Genomic DNA, 17,455 nt, shown 5'->3' on the forward strand with positions numbered 1-17,455 from the left:
CTCCCTGTCCCTGGGATTCTCCAGGCAAGAACACTGGAGTGGGTTGCCATTTCCTTCTCCAATGCATGAAAGTGAAAAGTGAAACTGAAGCCACTCAGTCATGTCCGACTCTTTGCGACCCCATGGACTGCAGCCTACCAGGCTCCTCCGCCCATTGGATTTTCCAGGTAAGAGTACTGGAGTGGGGTGCCATCACCTTCTACGGTAGGTACTACTATAATCACCCAATTTTCCGTAGGAGGACAGGGTTAGTGGTGATGTTGGAGATTCTAATCAAGGTATTCTGGCTCCAAAAAGAACATCAAAAACCTTCCCCCCAACTCAAGAGCTCAGATTTCCTGGTTGTCTATACTGTGTTCTTATCCACCTGAATCCAGTAGTTAACACTCCATTTCTCTCTGCCTTTGGGGGAAATAATTCACTGTTTGGCATGGACAATTCAAATCCACTGTAAGGCAGGTTTCCATGACTGATTTCATTGCTTATCCACAATGTGAAAATTAAATCTGCCTTCCCCAGAGCTCACCCAAGAAACCACAGCAGGTCATGGTGAAAACAGAATTGTCTATTAGCCTGAGCTCAGGGTGTAAAGAGATCTTCTAGAAATGTTAGTCCATAAGGAACTGATCCTTTGGCTCCTGGCTCCCCCAGACAATATTATTTAGGTTAAAGCAGTCAAGAGAAAATTCATGGTTGAGTTGAAAAGGGATGGGGCTAAGGCCAAGTACCATGTATCAAAAGAGGACAAGATTTGCTGTTTCTGGTTGAGATAGCATTTGAGACTCCTACATCACTAAGAACTGCATCTCCCACTACACCGGGATTTTGAAAAACCTGTTGCTTGGGGTAGGAATCGTTGGAGTGGGTAATGCCCACCTGAATCCATGCACAGTGGGCCTTCTTGCCCCTCTTAGAGTCAGTGAGAAGAGAGATTTGATTTAGAAGGGAGGTGCTCTCAACTACCAGGGTCACCTTGTATGAGTCTTGGTCCACATAGGGTCTAGTTAAGAAAAATTCCTAGAGATTTCTGCCCCTTCCCAAGTCCTCCACACTCCCGGATGGCTTCTTGAGTGATTAAGACCTCCTGGGTTTTCAGGATTATTACAATAACACAAGATATAAAATCTATCCAATGCAGATACTTACTGCTCCAAAAACAATGTGAATTCAAACATAGGGCTCCAGTCGAGGCTGGAGTTCAAGACCTATATTCCCTTCCTCTTCCTGAACTCACAGGAGCCAATCAATAAGCCATCTCCACCAGAGTCAGCAAATCCTGGCCTCTCCTGACACAAGGTGCTCGGCTTTGGCTGCAGCCCTTTTCAACCCATCCGTGAATTTTCTCTTGACCACTTTAGCCCAAGTAACATTGTCTGGAGGGGAGCCAGAAGCCAAAAGAGGTCAGCATTTCTAACAGTCTCCATCCCTGCCCTGGGCTCTCAGTACCTTCGCCTGGCTCACTAAGAACTGCATCTTCCACTGCTTTGACATTTTGAAAAACCTGTTGCTTGGGACTTCTTCAGCATGATGCCCTCGCTTACAGCCAGCTTGGGAACTGCTCTGTCTAGAAGCCAGAAACCACATGTGGGTAAGTCTATGCTGGAGACGGCAAGGAGGAAAGGTCCAGCCTCCTTCTTCCTAGAGTCAACGCTGGATTATTTGTGGCTAAGCTCCTGCTGGAGAGTGTTTAGTCATCTGGCTTTTCACCTTTTGGACTATTTGTCTTCATTAGCATCCTCACCGGAGGCAAGAACCCAGACAGGAGGTGATACCCACAGGAGCCATTCTCCTGACTGACAGCCCTATGGGAGGGAAGAAAGGTTGGAGTTCATGCTTAAAATGAAGCTGACAATGTCACCCATGTTGATGCCACATTTCCTACTTTTTCCTCTGTTCCTGTGACCAACAGTCACCAAGAGTTGGCTCCAAGTCTACTCCGATGAGTCACAGAAAGACAAAGTACTGGAGTCTGACTGGGGGAAAAAACTTTTCTTACCTTAGCAATAAGGCCGGCTGAAGACAATGGGACAAGCAGCAGCGAGCCCCGTGGAGTAAGTGGAAAATTCCAAGAAGACCAGGGGCCAGGGGTTCTTGGAGAATCCAAGGCAGGGAAAGCATCAGAGGTAGAAATATGAGACTCTGGGCCATGATAAAATAAATCGTTTTAATGGGAGGTTTTCTGAAAGGGCAACCTTTTCTTGTGCTATCAAACAGCCAGCGTCCCTGCCTTGGGATTTCCTGGGGCTGACCTGGCTGGCCCCCCAACCCTTCCGGAAGCTAAGACACTACTCTGACACTCTGTTCAGCCCTTCCAGGGACCCAGAGGTGTGTCTTAACATCAGGAGATCAGAGCGAGCTGGCAGTCAGTCCAAAAATACACAGTCTCTGTGTATGTCCAAGGCCGAGGAAGCAGGTCAAGGGCTTCGCTTCTGCCTTAGGTATTTCTCCATGGGGGAAGAGAGAGGGAGCAAATCACTTTGAAAATTCAACTCTGACCTTTACAAAGAAAATCGATAGACGCTTTAGTATTATATACAGGGCAGAGGGGAGAGGAGTAGAGGGGGGAAATTGCACTTAATTACAGTAGTTTATAGTTTACACACATTGGACAAATTTACTTCTTTAAAAGAAATCTCCAGATCAGCCGGGATCGGGGGCGGGACGGGGGAGGTGGCTGATATTTACAGTGTGTTTGGCTCAGTTCAATAGCACGAGTCCTCCTCTTCTCATTTCAGTAACAGATTCAAGTTTTCACTTCAGTTTGTTCGATGAAAGAGAGTGATGCAGACGCTACGGCTTTCTCTCTTCCTCTTCCGCCGCTTCTTTGTCCCCTGCCTCTAAGGACAGATCAGACTTCTTGGGGCAGGCATCGTGACAATACTGCATAGAAGGGGCTGCGCCTCTCAGAGTGCGTGTCCGAGGCGCTGGCAGGACAGCAGGTGAGCAGGGACCTCTCGCAGGTGCTGCGTGTCGGGTCACTGAGCTTCTCCGTGACAGCTGCCCAGAGGGTGATGGTGTGGAAAATAAGGGTCCCTGTGGCTGTGCACAAAGTGAGTGATGTGTGGGCATCACCAGGCTTGGAGAGGACACTGCGGAGAGAGAGGAGAGACAGCTCAGCTGTGCGCCTCTGGCGGGGACCTGGGCCCTTAGCGTCTGGCTTCTCTGGGGGAGCTGAGACCCAAATCAACCAGCAAAGAGCTGGGGGCTGGAGGTGTGGGGACCCCGCGCCCTCAGAGTCCTGCAGGGCTGGTCCTGAAACACGCTCCCTTTAGGAACATCTAGGAGCCGGATTCCCTGGCCACTTCAGAAGAGAGAAGTGAATTGCCAATGGCCTTGAAATAGTCATAACTTGCTGACCTTTATCCTGAAATGGGACTCCTCTTCCTGTGAGAGTGCTTTTTATAAATTGCTCAGTTTGGTGGCAATGACAGCTGGATGGGGAGCTTTTGCTTTGGAAGGAAGTAAGGGTCTCTTCCTAAGACCTCTAAGAGCAGGGGTCCCCCAGATCCCTTCCCAAATGGAGTAGCAGAGATCCTGTTAAAAGGTAGATTCTGACTCAGTGGGCTGGGGGTGTGCCTAAGAACCTGCATTTCTAATCAGCTCCCAGGTTGGGCTGATGCTGCTGGTCTATGCTGAACCCCAAGGCCACCGAACACAAGAGAAAATCACCACATACTAACGCTCCACCAGGAAGAAGTGTGGGAAATTGCAAAGTGCTTTCTATAATGCTTGCTACTATCAAGACAAGAAATCAGAGAACTGGGATCCAAGGGCTAAATGCCTTTGAGACCAGGCTTCTGGGTGGGTTGGGGCAGGAGACCCAGCATGGCAGAGTTCCTGAGAAGAGCCAGACCCCCTCGTGGGGCAGCCTCCACTCCCAGAACCATGGGCCTTGCTCATCTCAACTGTCATGGAAGATCACAGCTTGTGTTTTCCTTCCGGGAAGTCCTTTTCCCCCCCCCCCGCTTTGTTTCTCTTCCTTCCCTTTCCCCTTTGTTGTCATCTCAGAGGAAGGTTCTGCCCTTTGACTTAATGGTTCATTCTCTCAAGACTCCCCCTCAAACATTCCCCCCTCCACACAGACACAGACACACACAACACGTTCACATATCCATCACACTGTTAGAGGCCTCTTAGCCCACTATTATCCCATTAACCAATTCTCCCAGCCATAGCCTTGTGTGGGGCTGCTATTATGTCCATTTTACAGATTAGGAAAGCAAGGTCAAAGAGAGTCCAGGAATTGCCCAAGGTTTCGGAATTAGGAGAGTGTGGAGCCAGAGATTCAAACCAGTTCTGGGAGACCTCCCAGACAGTGTTCTTTACGTTACACAGAGGTTCACTTCAGTTCAGTTCAGTTCAGTCGCTCAGTCGTGTCCGACTCTCCACGACCTCATGAATCACAGCACGCCAGGCCTCCCTGTCCATCACCAACTCCCGGAGTTCACTCAAACTCATGTCCACAGAGTCGGTGATGCCATCCAGCCAAGAGCCTTCTATTAGCTTTGTTGTTCTTTTTTTTTTTTTTTTTTTTTAGTATTTATTTGGCTGCACCAGGTCTTAGCTATGTCATGCAAACTCTTAGTTGCAGCATGTGGGATCTAGTTCCCTGACCAGGGATAAACCCAGCTCCCTGGCCTTGGGGGTGTGGAGTCTTAGCCACTGGACCACCAGGGAAGTCCCTACGAGCTTTGCTCTTGTTCAAACTCCTTTCTCTGGACCTTGGTTTCCCCACCTTTATGATGAAGGTTGTTGGGGGGTTAGATGGGCTGCTAGGCGTGCCGTCCTCCCCATGGTGCTGGTACAACTGTCCTTGTTAAGCTGCCCGGGGTGCCCCGGTCTCAGCTGCTCCCCAGCCCCCATCACCCCCCCCACCCCCCCCCGCAGCCGCCAGTTCTCCTCGGAGCGGGGCTGAGTGGTGCGTCCATGTGCGGAGACAGGTTTCTGGCCCTTCTGCATTCTCGAGGCCCTGGGCAGGGTCCTCTGATATCTTTTGCCTCCTCTTCCTCCCTCCTCCCACCCCTGCTCTCTCCAGTCTCTTTACTCCTCACCATCAAGCTTTTCCCAATTTTCAGATTTCAGGTGGAGGAGAGAGAAAACGGCTTGTGACCTTGCAGGTTTCAATGGAAGAGCAAACACCAAGAACAGATAAGCAGACGCCAGCGAGATTCTATGACCTGTCATTAGGGATGGGCTTCCCAGCTATCAAATGTTTGCTCACATAATAAAATGGTGGCAGAGCCCTAAATGTTGTCAAAGGAACTAGAGTTATTTGCCCCCTTCAGAGTCTAAACACAAACATCTGATAAGGGGCGCGCTGGGCTCCCTCAGAACAGAGGCCCGGCTCAGCCAGCCCTGCTGGGACCCTGCCTGGGGGTCCCTGAGTGACTACAGAGCCCTGTCTGGAGGGTGGGGTGGCTAGAGGAATCTTAAGGACGTCCTCACCCTATGAAGATCTGATCCATAATGGGAAGAGCTTACATTTACTGAGGTCCTACTGTGTGCCAGGCTGCATTGCTAAGGAAAACCTTGATATGCATCATTCCATAGAATTCTCACATCACGCCTTTGAGGCAGGTAATTGTCATTCATTCATTTAACATGGTTTTGTGGGCCTTCCCTATGCTCAGCACTTTCACAGGCACTGGGCATGCAGCTGTGAACGGGACTCTGTCCCCACCCCCACTGAGCTGAAATTTTCGTGAGAGTTTTGAACAATGAATGAGTTAAGAAATGTATCACATAAAAGTTCTGGAGGAGATGAATACTCTCGAAAAATAAGCATGGTAAAAGGTCACAATGACTAGAGGGAAGGGGGAAGAAATTATTCTGGGGGGTTGGGAGGTGACCCCCCCCACTCTTTGAGGTTTGAGCTGAATGCAACAAGCATATGCAAAGATGCACACTAAAGTATCTTCCAGCAGAAGGTACCGCAGGAACAGAAGTCCTGTGGTGGGAGCCCTTCAGCTCTGGCTGAAGCCGAGGGACAGAGGAAGGAGAGGCTTCAGTCTGACCACAATAGCGTCTTGGAAGTCTCTGTTTCAGTCTGGTTACAACCAGAAGCTAGTGGAGATTTTCGACAGGGGTGGGGGGAATAACATGATGGGTTTTCCTTTCTCAGAGACCACTCTGGGTGCTGAGTGGCGAGCAGAGCACACCCATCCCTGTGGGGCAGGGATGGGAAGTTAGGGGCTGCTGTAGGAGCACAAGACCAATGGGGTGGATGAGAAGCAGTCAGGCAGAGGATGCATTTTAAAGGACCCTTAGCAGAACTTGTTGATGGACGGGATGTGGAATGCGGGGTGTGAAATGTTCACGGGTACTCTCAGGAGTCTCACCTGAACAACTGATGGCATTTTTGGAAATGGACAAGCCCAAGCAGACAGCAATTTGGATCAGGAGAAACTGGGGCAAAATGAAGAGCTGCTGTGCTAGGCAGATTTGATCCAAAATGCTGGTGAGGTATATTAGGTGCACACCTGTACATGCCAAAGAGGCACAGGGTTTGTGAATGTGTCCTGAAGAGAGAGGTCCGTACTGGAGATAGAATAATAAGACCCATGGTCGTGTACACCTGATCCAAACTCATGCGACTGGAGACCACCCAGGAATAAACATGGAGGAGAAGAGGCCAAAGAATGAGTCCCAGGGCCCCTCAACTAGTAAATGTGGCAAAGATGAGCTGGCAGTCAAGGAAATGAGGAGTGGCCAGTGCCATAGGAGGAGAACCAGGAATGGGTAGTGTCCTAAGACTCAAGAGAGAAAAAGAGGGAGTGGTCGGCTATGTCAGAGATAGAGATTGAGAAGTAGCTGCTGGATCTGGCAATGTGGAGATATTAGTGAGCTGGACAAGAAGGGCTTCAGGAATGTGGGGACAAAAGCCAGTCTGGAATGCTCTCAAGAGAGAATCGAGGGGGCGTACAGGTCTCTGTACACCCCCCACCCCAGGTATATGCAATAGAATACTATGCAGCCATAAAAAAGAATGAAATTTCACCATTTGCAACAACATAGATGCATTAGGAGGGCATCATGATTTAGTGAAATAAGTCAGACAGTGAAAGACAAATACTGTATGGTGTCACTACATGTGGAATTTAAAAAATACAACAAACTAGCAAATATAATAAAAAAGAGACAGACTCACAGATATGGAGAACAGACCAGTGGTTACCGGTGGAGAGAGGGAAGAGGGGTGGGACAAGAGAGGACATTAAGAGGTACAGACTACTATGAATCAAATAAATAACCCATAAGGATCTAACGTGCAGCATGGATACTGGAATGTAGCCAATATTTTATAAGAACTATAAATGAAGCTTAACCTTTTAAAACTGTGAATTGCTATGCTGACACTCAGAGAATAAAGCAACTATACCTCAGTAAAAATAAGAAAATAAAAAAAAATTGAGGGTGAGGAAGTGGAGACAGTGAATACAGATGATTATTAATAATCGATTAAGTTAGATTCATGATAGCTCTATTTACTACAAGTAATGATTATACTTCCAGTGTTTTCGATGAGGGAACTGAGGCTTAGAGAGATTTTAAATGACTTGCCCAGGATGTCTCAACAGAAAACCCACTATGTAAGATTACTGCCTCTTATCTTCTGAGTGGGACACCAGGGGGAAATAAATGCCCTTTACCATTTAAAATCCTCCTTCCTAAGCTCGAGAGACACCCAAGGTCACCCTCAGGGAAAGCCAAGTTTGACCCAGCTGCCACAGACTGGGTGTTCCCAGCCAAGCACTGAGCCGAGTGTTTTACAAGTTTTATTGCATTTTGCCCTTTCAATGATCCCACAAAGGAGGAATCGTTATCTTCATATTATAGGTAAGGGAACTGAAGTTCAGAGAGGCTGGACCTTTGCCTTTAGTCACATAGGTAGAAAGTGGCAGAAGCTGGGGATGCGGTCTAATTCCCACATTGGCTCTTCACCATCCAAGCCCACACTGCCTCACCACTAGGGGGTGGGGGGAAGGTCGGGAGTGGGTGGGGAAGGGGTGGGAGGGGGTTGTGGGGTGGGTGCAGCTTCAGGGGATTTATGATAAGGCTGCCCACCTCCTTCTCATCAGCACCCCTGATGGTTGACTGCTCTGGGCAGAGGGTGGGGTGCGGGGGTGGTCCTCTCCTGACCTCTCTCTATATAAACTAGGAAGTGGAGCGGTGGGTAGAGTTGTGGAAACAGGAGTCTGCTCACAGCCTGCCCACACTTGTTTTAGCCAAGGCTGGTGCTTGCTGTGGTCTGGTTTCCAGGCTGTTGTTTTTGCAGGAGGCTCAGGCAGAGACTCACTCAGATGGTAACTCGCCAGGACTCACTGGGGGTTGGGGGGTGGTGGTGGCGGGAGACAGGCTCTGGAAAGGATAGAGGGCAGTAGCTGCCAAGGATTCCCAGCAAGAAAGTTCCAGCCTGAGGTTTCTGAAACATGATCCACAAGGTCTTGCGGCATGCCTGTCCTGACGGTGGAAAACACTGGAAGACAAGGTCAAATCCTGGCTTTAGCCTCACGCCAGCATAACCTTGAGTCATTTTTATGAGCACTTTAAAAATGGATCTTAGAAGGTGGGTGTTGTTGAGTGGATTTCCAGTGAGAAGAACCAAAGTCTGGTACTCTAACTACAGATTTACCATCCTGTATGCTTAGCCAGATTCCACCCCATCTTTGAACCTCCGTTTTTGGCTCTGTAAATTAGGTATAAAAATTTCTACCTTGCAGGAGGGTTAGCCAGGAAAGGTAAGATGGAAAAGCACCTGGAGTGCTACATGGCAAATGAAAGGTACTGAAAAAAAAAAAAAAAAGCTAGATTTGAATTTATTCATTCATTCACTGATTTATTCACTCACTCATTCATATTTACTGAACATCTACTAAAGCCCAGGCATTTGACCACACACAAAGGACTTGGGTGCTTTGAAAGGCCCTGAACTATTGGCTTTTTTTCCTGGGAGGTGGGTGAAAGGTCATTCTTGTGTAGCAGGAGAAGGGGAAGCAGGGATCTGGAGCCCCGGCCCAGGAGGCAGGATGTGCCAGAGAAATGGTCCTAACCCTGAGACATGTTATTGTCAGAACCTCCTTTGACAACCTGCAGACCAAGCCGTGAGTTCAACACTGAAGAAGCTAATGGAAGGTGTCTACTAAGGGATTACAGACAGAAAGGGGTAGGAACAGGGAGGAAGCTGTCACTTTGAGCACATGACTCAGTACCAGGCATGATCTTCAGGCACTTTGAATATTCTGTATGAGGTAGGTGGGAGCTTCCCCTTTAGAGATGAAGAAACTGAGACTCACAGCCCTGAATTAACTGCCCAAGGTCAAGGAGCAGGAGTGAAGGAGCCAGGATTGGCTCAGACCCGTTGGCTTTTCCTAGCATTCTATGATGCCTCTAAAGCAGCCCTGCCCGGGATGGGTCCCGGTTCAATGCCCACACTGGCACAGGAGAGATTCTGAGAAGCCCTGTCCTGTGGGGTTTCTGCTAAACCCAGCTGTTCCCCCAATACATTTGGCCAAGGAATCTTCCTCTCCTTACGTCATAGGCCCCTGATTCCTAGTAATAGTCTTGAAACTCTTTTTGGAAAAGAACACTTTCAAACAACAAAAAAAGCAGAATTGCCACCAATCCCCATCTGAAACTCACTTCTGACCCTTTGCCTTCAGAACAGAGCGTGTACAACTTTTCTTCACCTTGGGTTCCTCCTGCTGCATCTTCACCCTCCTCTTATTTCATCCCATCTTTCCTATCCTCTCTTCTGCTGTTTGCAGGAAGAAAGTTTCCTGACTGGAATATAGTTATGTAGGGTTAATTTTTACTCTTGTTTCTGGCTGTTACAGACCACAAGAGCAGTGACTACCATGGGCGTTTTAAAGACGGGTATTGCCAGGACTTCCCCGGTGGTCCAGTGGTTAAGGATCTGCCTGCCAATGCAGGGGCCATGGGTTTGATTCCTGGTCTGGGAAATAAGGTCCCATAAGCCTTGGCTCACCTAAGTCCCTGCGCCTCAACTACGGAGCCCATGAGCCCTAGAGCCCATGCTCTGTAACAAGAGAAGCCACCTCAATGAGAAGCCTCCGTATCACAAGGAAGAGCAGTCCCTGGTTGCTGCAACTGGAGAAAGCCCGTGCACAGCAGTGAAGACCCAGTGCGGTGAAAAATAAACAACAAGATCAATATTGGAAGATGAGTACTGTTTAAGTGGGAAAAGTCCAGGAATTAGAATCTAAGACCAGAAGTCTGGAACTTCAGTCCTAGCATATCATCTCTTGTGACTCTGGGCAGGTTACCCTGTATCTCTGAGCCTTGGTTTATTTCTTTGTACTTCTTAGGAGGTTTTGGCAAAAAGAAAACAACGAGATAACGTTCATGAGAAGCATAAACTGTACAGTTACACGAAGAGTATTAGCCTTACTGAATGTCATCATCATCATCCTATAGAACTGTGAGTCTATCGTCAGACTCCTGAAGTTTCTGGGGGTTTCGAGATGACTTCACAGTAGTTCTAGAGGGTCGTTGATGTGGCGTCAAGGTCGACTGGCCACTTGGTCCTGTTTGGGGGCCAGTACAGCATCTCAGAGAGCATCTCGAAGCGTTTTGATTAAGAGGTCATTTCCTGAATTCAGAGGACTTGTTTCAACAGGCAAGCATCAAAGTCAACTTGGGAAAGACAGGAATCATTAATCACAGCCCCGTCCAGGGCTGCCCAAGCGGCAGATGGATTGATAAACCTTTCAAAGGGGAAGGTATTCCCAAGCAGGGCTGCTGCGCCTGGCTGCCCCCCTGATTGAGATTGGTGAGCACAGATAAATGTTTTCCCTGCTCACTACAAAGAGTGGGAAATCGCACGGGAGTCGAAGGGCAGGGCAACGGGGGCTGTCCTTTCATCTTCCAATGGGTGAGAGAAGGGTGGCAGAGTTGGTCCCACACACCTCTCCCTCCCTGCCCTACCTCATTCCACAGCCCGAAGACTAGGTCATGTGTGTTTCAGAGCCCAAGATGTGCCAGGCACTTAATCTACATGGCATCATCAAATCCGCCAAACAAGTAGATGCCACGACTTGTTTTAGAGATGAGGAAGGTGAAGGCTCAGGGAGGTCAAGGTCACTGAGCAAGTGGCAAAGCCAGGAACTGAATCCATCTGTTTCATGACACTGCAGGACCAGGAGGAGATGGGGGCAAAGAAAGAACAGAGAAGGCTGAGCCCATGCAAGACCTTGCTCAGGAGCACATGGCACTGGATGAAGTGTGATTTGATGGGGGCAGAAAAAAAAGACCATCCACAGGACCAAATGCTGCCAAGAGCCTCTGACATGAAGTTCAAGGTTGTCACCTACTTATCTAGCAATCAATAAAGGCCAAACAGTTCCCACACTGCATAGACCCCAGCTACTAAAAGGTCCTATTGTGTTATTCTGGAATCGCGACCTGTGTTCAGACATCTTGTCCTGTTTCCTAACTCTCAGCGTCTCGTTCGAGTCCAGCTGCCCAAGCTGTAGCCTCACCATGGGTCATCTTTACCCTCATCCCCTTTATGTATGTGGAGGTGGGAATTAGTCATCAATTGAAATGGTGACTAAGCCTCTGGATTCCCCACTTTCAATGCACCAGGAAGCTGATTCTGAGCTTCTCTATAAAACACCAAGTGAACACAGGCCCCTGGCCAGGCCAGGCTGTCTACTGGGGAGTCCCTGTGGGTTGGCAGAATTGGGTCATTTTCTGGAGCTTCCAGCATTGGGGGTTCAGGATGAGTTCTGAACTGGGTGAATCAGCCTCGCGACCTCTGACTCACTGTTCATTTTCTCTCTTCGTTAGCTGATGGGAAATCCTCAGGGATCCCTCTTGTGAAGCGTGAGACTCCAGAGGGTCTGACTTTCTGAGCCCTCCTTGGAAATACCCTGTTGATGGGTCATGACCCCTCCACTGGGGATACGCAACCTCAGTGCCCACAGGCTCTGTATAATCCAGTCTCCAGCAGCTGATCACACTTCGCTACTCTAGTGCTCCTGTTAGGGATGCGAGGGGAGCAGCAAGCCCCTTCGGCCCATCTTCTTAGCCTTGTGACCTCAGGGGTTCTTTCAGAAAGTACCAGGGGAGCCTCAGAAGGACCGCACTGAGGCCGAGTCCACACCTGTCGCGCTCTCCACTCATCAGCAGTCACAGACATCCCTCCCCTCCCCCACCTTCCTGCCGGCATTACCTGTTTACTGGAAGACATGTTGGTGAGCGTACTGATGCTGCTGGTATCTGTGACCACCATCGCAGACGGAAACCGGGAGGTGTGGGAATACTGGGGCGGTTCCTGCTTGTGTGTGTACACTGAAGAGACACAGTGAAGACAAGATGAGTGTAAGCACAGCTACAGACCACCCCTCACCCCACACCACTGTTCCTTCTTCCCCAGGCAGATGAAAGGGGGTGCGGGTGGGCGGTGGTTATGTTTGGGCAAGGCAGTGTGATGCGATCGAAGAGAATGGCCATGCGTTTAAATCCTGGCTCCTTAATCAACTCAGTTAGCCTCAGTTTCCTCCTCTGTAAAATCGGAATGACATCTGTTGTAGGATTAAAAGAGATCGTGTTTAAAGCAGTTTACCAAATCGATAAGTAGGTTTCCACAGTGCCTGGCATATAGAGGTGGATGGCGCTTCTGTGGTGGGAACACTTTCTTTCCCTGACTTTCAAAATATTAGATGCCTGGATATCAGCAAGTGATCCTGGGACTTCCCTGGTGGTCCAGTGGCTAAGACTCCATGCTCCCAATGCATGGGGCCAGGGCTCGATCCCTGGTCAAGGAACTGGGTCCCACATGCTGCAACTAAGATCGGCACAGCCAAATAAATAAAGAAGTATTCAAACAAGCAAACACCGCAAACACAACTGATCCTGGGGCATATGTCGTGCATCTGAGAATTCAAGTCCAAAAAAGTTTGTAGTAGCTGGCAAAATGAAGGAGCTGGCCTGCTTGCTTACCATTTCTCTAGTGACTCAAGTCCCAGGTCTCACGCTAGCAATTGTAGATCGAGTAATAATTGTTAAGTAGACACGGGTGTCATTACTTGTATGATTTTGGGCTGTCCCAATTTGCACTGAAATGCCTTATGACATCACACAGATGAAGCATAATGGGGAAAAGTGTTAGTCGCTGAGTCGGGTCCGACTCTTTATGACCCTACGGACTGTAACCCTCCAGGCTCCTCTGTGATTTGGATTCTCCATACTGAGGTGGGTTGCCATTCCCTTCTCCAGGGGATATTCCTGACCCAGGGACTGAACCCACATCTCCTACATTGCAGGCAGATTCTTTACCGTCTGAGCCACCAGGGAAGCTCCCTGAGCCTAGATTCCAATAAAAGCTTCAGAAGCATGTGGTTTTCCAGTATGTGTCCACCAAGCCTGGAACCTTTGACTCATGCTAGTTTGTCCATAAGATTCATGTAAATTACAGGTCACATGACCAACCCAGAAAGCATGTGGATGTTTGGCCTTGAGGGAGGGACCAGCTTGTTCTACCAAGGAGTCCTCCAGTAGGGAATGGGGGTGAAGGTCACAACCTGCCGTCTCAGCCTGTCCTTCCCTTGGTGGGAGGCTGGTAATTTCCTGGTCTGGGGCCCCATGAGCTCTCTCTTCAGAGCCAGCCAGGACAGCGGGGCCTCGGCAGTCCACAGGTCGCTGGTGACCCCTCTCTGACGGTCCCACCCAAGCCTCGCCACTGAGGAATCCTGCCCAGGTGAGGCGGGGGAGCACACTGCCAGGGCCGGGGAGGAAGGACAGCGTAACACCTGTGGTCCCCGGCTCTGCTGCAGGCTGTGGCAGATTTTTTAAAAGCCACGAAAATGTGATTGGAATGTGAGATGGTACGCAGAAACCAGCTCCACAGGCCTGGGGCGGGATGGAGCCCCAAGCGTAGAAGGAGGCTGAACTTAGCTGTTGCCCCTCAGACCTGCAACCAGAAAAGAAATTGAAATCCTGTTTCCCACCCCTGCCTCCTCCTATTAGACTTGCTTAATAAGTAATTAGTGGCATTTTTATAACTTTTTTAAAAAACATTTATTTTTCAAATTTTTAGGCCATGTGGCATGCAGGATCTTAGTTCCCCAACCAGGGATCAAACCCACGCCCCTGGCACTGGAAGCATGAAGTCTTAACCACTGGACCACCAGGGAAGACCACATTTTAATAACTCTTAATGTTTGAGTGAACTCCGGGAGTTGGTGATGGACAGGGAGGCCTGGCGTGCTGTGATACATGGGGTCGCAAAGAGTCAGACATGACTGAGCGAGTGAACTGAACTGAATGCTCACCAAACACAGTTCACACCTACTTTTGTTTCACTTTCAAAGTGACTCCACATGCACACTATTTCCATTTTAAGGTGAAAAAACTGAAGTTGAGAGTGGCTGAGGAAATTACCACTGGCTACATAGCTGCTAAGGCTCAGAGCCAGGATTTAAATCTAGGCCTGTCTGATGCAAGACTATTGCTTTATTCCAGAGGCAGCCCAGGTGTGTCCATGGGGTTGTGCTTGAAGACACAAAACCATCCTTCCCATGCTTTCTCCCCAGACTCGGAGGCAACAGCCTATAGCTTGACATAGCCAGAGGGCTGGGGCTCTGGGGCTCAGGAAGGGGAGAAATGGGGACTAGGGGTAGGTGGGAAGTAAATGGTTGAAAGGGGGACTTCCTGGGGGGGTCTAGTGGTTAAGATCCTATGCTTCCAAGGTAGGGGGCACAGGTTCGATCACTGGTTGGGGAACTAAGACTTCACAGGCTGCTCAGCATGGCAAAAAAAAAAAAAACCCCGAAAGCTAAATGGTTGAAAGGTAGTCTTAGGGTAGGTGAAAACATCAGAGGTGGGAAGCAGCCTCTCTGCGCACAGTGGAAACTCTAATATTCTGTGTGCAGGTGGTATTTTCCACCCATGTTCATGGTTCTCAGTTAGAGATGTTTGGGGTGTGGAAATCGGAGAGTGTGGGGACTCCAGAAGATTTTTCAAATTCAGAGAAGACAATTAGGAGGCAAGTTATATGCCAGGTCTGATCATCTGGTAACAGCTGCCTGGAATTTTGGACTGAAAAGGCTAAGTTGAGGCTCATTGGGAGAGGGGGTGTCTTTGCCTGAGGATTTCTTCCATGGGAACCAGGGCGGAAAAGGGGGCATGGGTTCGTTCCACATTAACATTACCTCCTCAGATCTCTATCTCTAGCTTCTCTTCCCATATCGGCATTATCTGTCCTCTGCAAAATCTTCCCTGGGAATTCCAGGGGTAGAGAAGAGGACCAGAAAAGGCACAGCATTGTTTAAGGGTTGTGCTTAAGAAATTGTCTTGGGACTTCCCTGGTGATCCAGTGGCTAAGACTCCACGCTCCCAATGCAGGGGTCCCAGGTTCAATCCCTGGTCCGGAACTAGATCCCACATGCTGCAACTAAAGATCCCATGTACTGCAACAAAGACTGAAGAGCCCATTTGCCGCAACGAAAACTCAGTGCAGCCAAACACATTTTTTAAAAAATGAAAGAAAGAAATTGTCTTGGTTGATCACAGATAGGGAAAAGTGACCAAACCAGAAAGCTTCCAAGAAACTTCAGACCCAGAGAGTGAACACACTGGCCGTTGAGGCCCCTTGGGGCTCCCTCCCCGATGTGTCTGGGTCCTTACTGTGTGAGTTCTGCAGCTGTGTCACTGCAGCCATGAAGGGCTGCTGGGCCATGTGGCTGCCCGGGCTCTGCTGCATGAGGGGCTGCTGGTGAGGGCTGTGCAGCTGCTGGGAGAACTGGACAGGCTGCAGGGCTGCTAGGCTGCCGGCCACGCTGTTGATGACGGGGACGCTCTGAGCTTGGGAGGAGTTGAGGCCTGTGGGAATGAGAGGAAGGATCAGAGAAGGCTGCAAGGGCAAGAAAAGGTGAACAGACTTGAATGGTCATCAACAGAGCCCCTGCTATTTGCCAGCACTGGGTTAAGGCTGTTACATAAGAGGTTGCCAGGGAAGCGATTTTATAGACCCATTTTATAGACCGAAAAATTGAGGCTTAAAGAGATAAAGTGACTTGCCCACATTCCACAGACAGCTGAGATGGGAATGGGGTTTCAACAGGTCTGACTGAGGTCTGAGGGTTTACCAAAGTTGTCCAGTGACCTTCCAAATTTAGCCCCCTTGGGGTTGCAGCGCTCTATGTCTGTCCACTCATTGGAAAAGACCTTCATGATTGGAAAGATTGAAGGTAGGAGAAGGGGATGACAGAAGATGAGATGATTGGATGGCATCACTGACTCAATGGACATGAATTCGGGCAAACTCTGGGAGACGGTGAAGGACAGGTAAGCCTGGCGTGCTGCAGTCCATGGGGTTGCAAAGAGTTGGACATTACTGAACGATTGAACAACAACAACATATCTGCCCACTCCATCCATGCCTGGTTCTGAGGAAGGCTTGCCCTGGTGCACTCAGGACAGAGTTAAAGGCATCCACTCTAAGGTACAGATTACTGCCCAGATATGTCTGTCCAGCAGGGGGCAGGAGTGTGCAGGGGCCCACATTTTGACTAAAAAAACCTCCTCCACAGGCCTAGAGGTGTGCAGCTTAAAGACCCTCCTTCGGCCAGCTGTGCAATGACCTGAGAGAGGTCAGATGCTCATTCTCTTAACTAGAGCAGAGAGGGGATAAAACACTGCGACTCAGCCAGTCTGTGAAGTGAGGGTGTCTTATCTGGCAGCACAGGGCTGGTTGCAATGGAAGGACCATGTACTGGAAGGAGGAAGTAATAAGCTGAAGGCTGGTGGTTACAGTAGGTGCTGCCATCTTTCTCTTCTGGAGGACGGGGACCTCCGTGGTTCTGTACTGTGTCTCTATCCTGAGGTGTCTTTAGAACTGGGGCCAGTGCTGCCAAGATCAGGTCCCTGGTACCCACCCTCCGTTGGCTCCCTGGGCAGGATTCTGGGACAGGTAGCTGAAGCGGGGTGGGGCTGGGGATGGGAGGATGAGGGGAAAGATACTCCCAACTTCTTTCTTGGAGTTGCCAAGGTTCCTTTGATTTGACCTCATTTTTGGGGGGCTTCCCTGGTGGTTCAGATGGTAAAGCACCTGTTCTCTGGGCTGGGAAGATCCCCTGGAGAAGGAAATGGCAGCCCACTCCAGTAGTCTTGCCTGGAGAATCCATGGACGCAGGAGCCTGGTAGGCTACAGTCCATGGGGTCACAAAGAGTCGGACACCACTGAGTGACTCCACTTTCTTTCACTTTTTTCTGATAAATGGTGGGGGGAGGGGTAGAACGAGCTGAAGACGGAAACCCAGAAAAAAGATCTCTTTTTTAGGCAGATGCGGGAAAAGACACCTAGAGAGCCTTTCCTGAGATGGAGAGGGTTCCATAAGCAGGTTTGCAGGAGGCGGGAGTGCTCTGTGGAGATAGCACAGAGGCCTCAACAATTGCCTGCTCAGAGCTTTAGCTGATACCGTTATCAGAAACC

General features: G+C 49.4%; 1 protein-coding gene across 4 annotated transcripts in view; it reads right to left on the minus strand.

Annotated features, from left to right (window-relative positions):
- Positions 1–2,150: 2,150 nt before the first annotated feature.
- Positions 2,151–17,455, minus strand: part of HNF1B (HNF1 homeobox B) — a 61,527-nt gene continuing 46,222 nt past the window's right edge. For all 4 annotated transcript variants that reach the window (XM_055400776.2, XM_055400765.2, XM_055400770.2 and 1 more), the window contains exons 7-9: positions 15,649–15,843; positions 12,194–12,312; positions 2,151–3,089 (exon numbers count right to left, since the gene is read on the minus strand). In XM_055400776.2, coding sequence (XP_055256751.2) covers positions 3,069–3,089; positions 12,194–12,312; positions 15,649–15,843 — 335 coding nt within the window. In that variant the 3' untranslated portion in view covers positions 2,151–3,068. The remainder of the gene's footprint in view (positions 3,090–12,193; positions 12,313–15,648; positions 15,844–17,455) is intronic.

This window comes from Moschus berezovskii, chromosome 20 (genome assembly GCF_049115385.1).
Source record: "Moschus berezovskii isolate FMDL1 chromosome 20, NW_MosBer_1.0, whole genome shotgun sequence".
NCBI lineage: Eukaryota > Metazoa > Chordata > Mammalia > Artiodactyla > Moschidae > Moschus > Moschus berezovskii.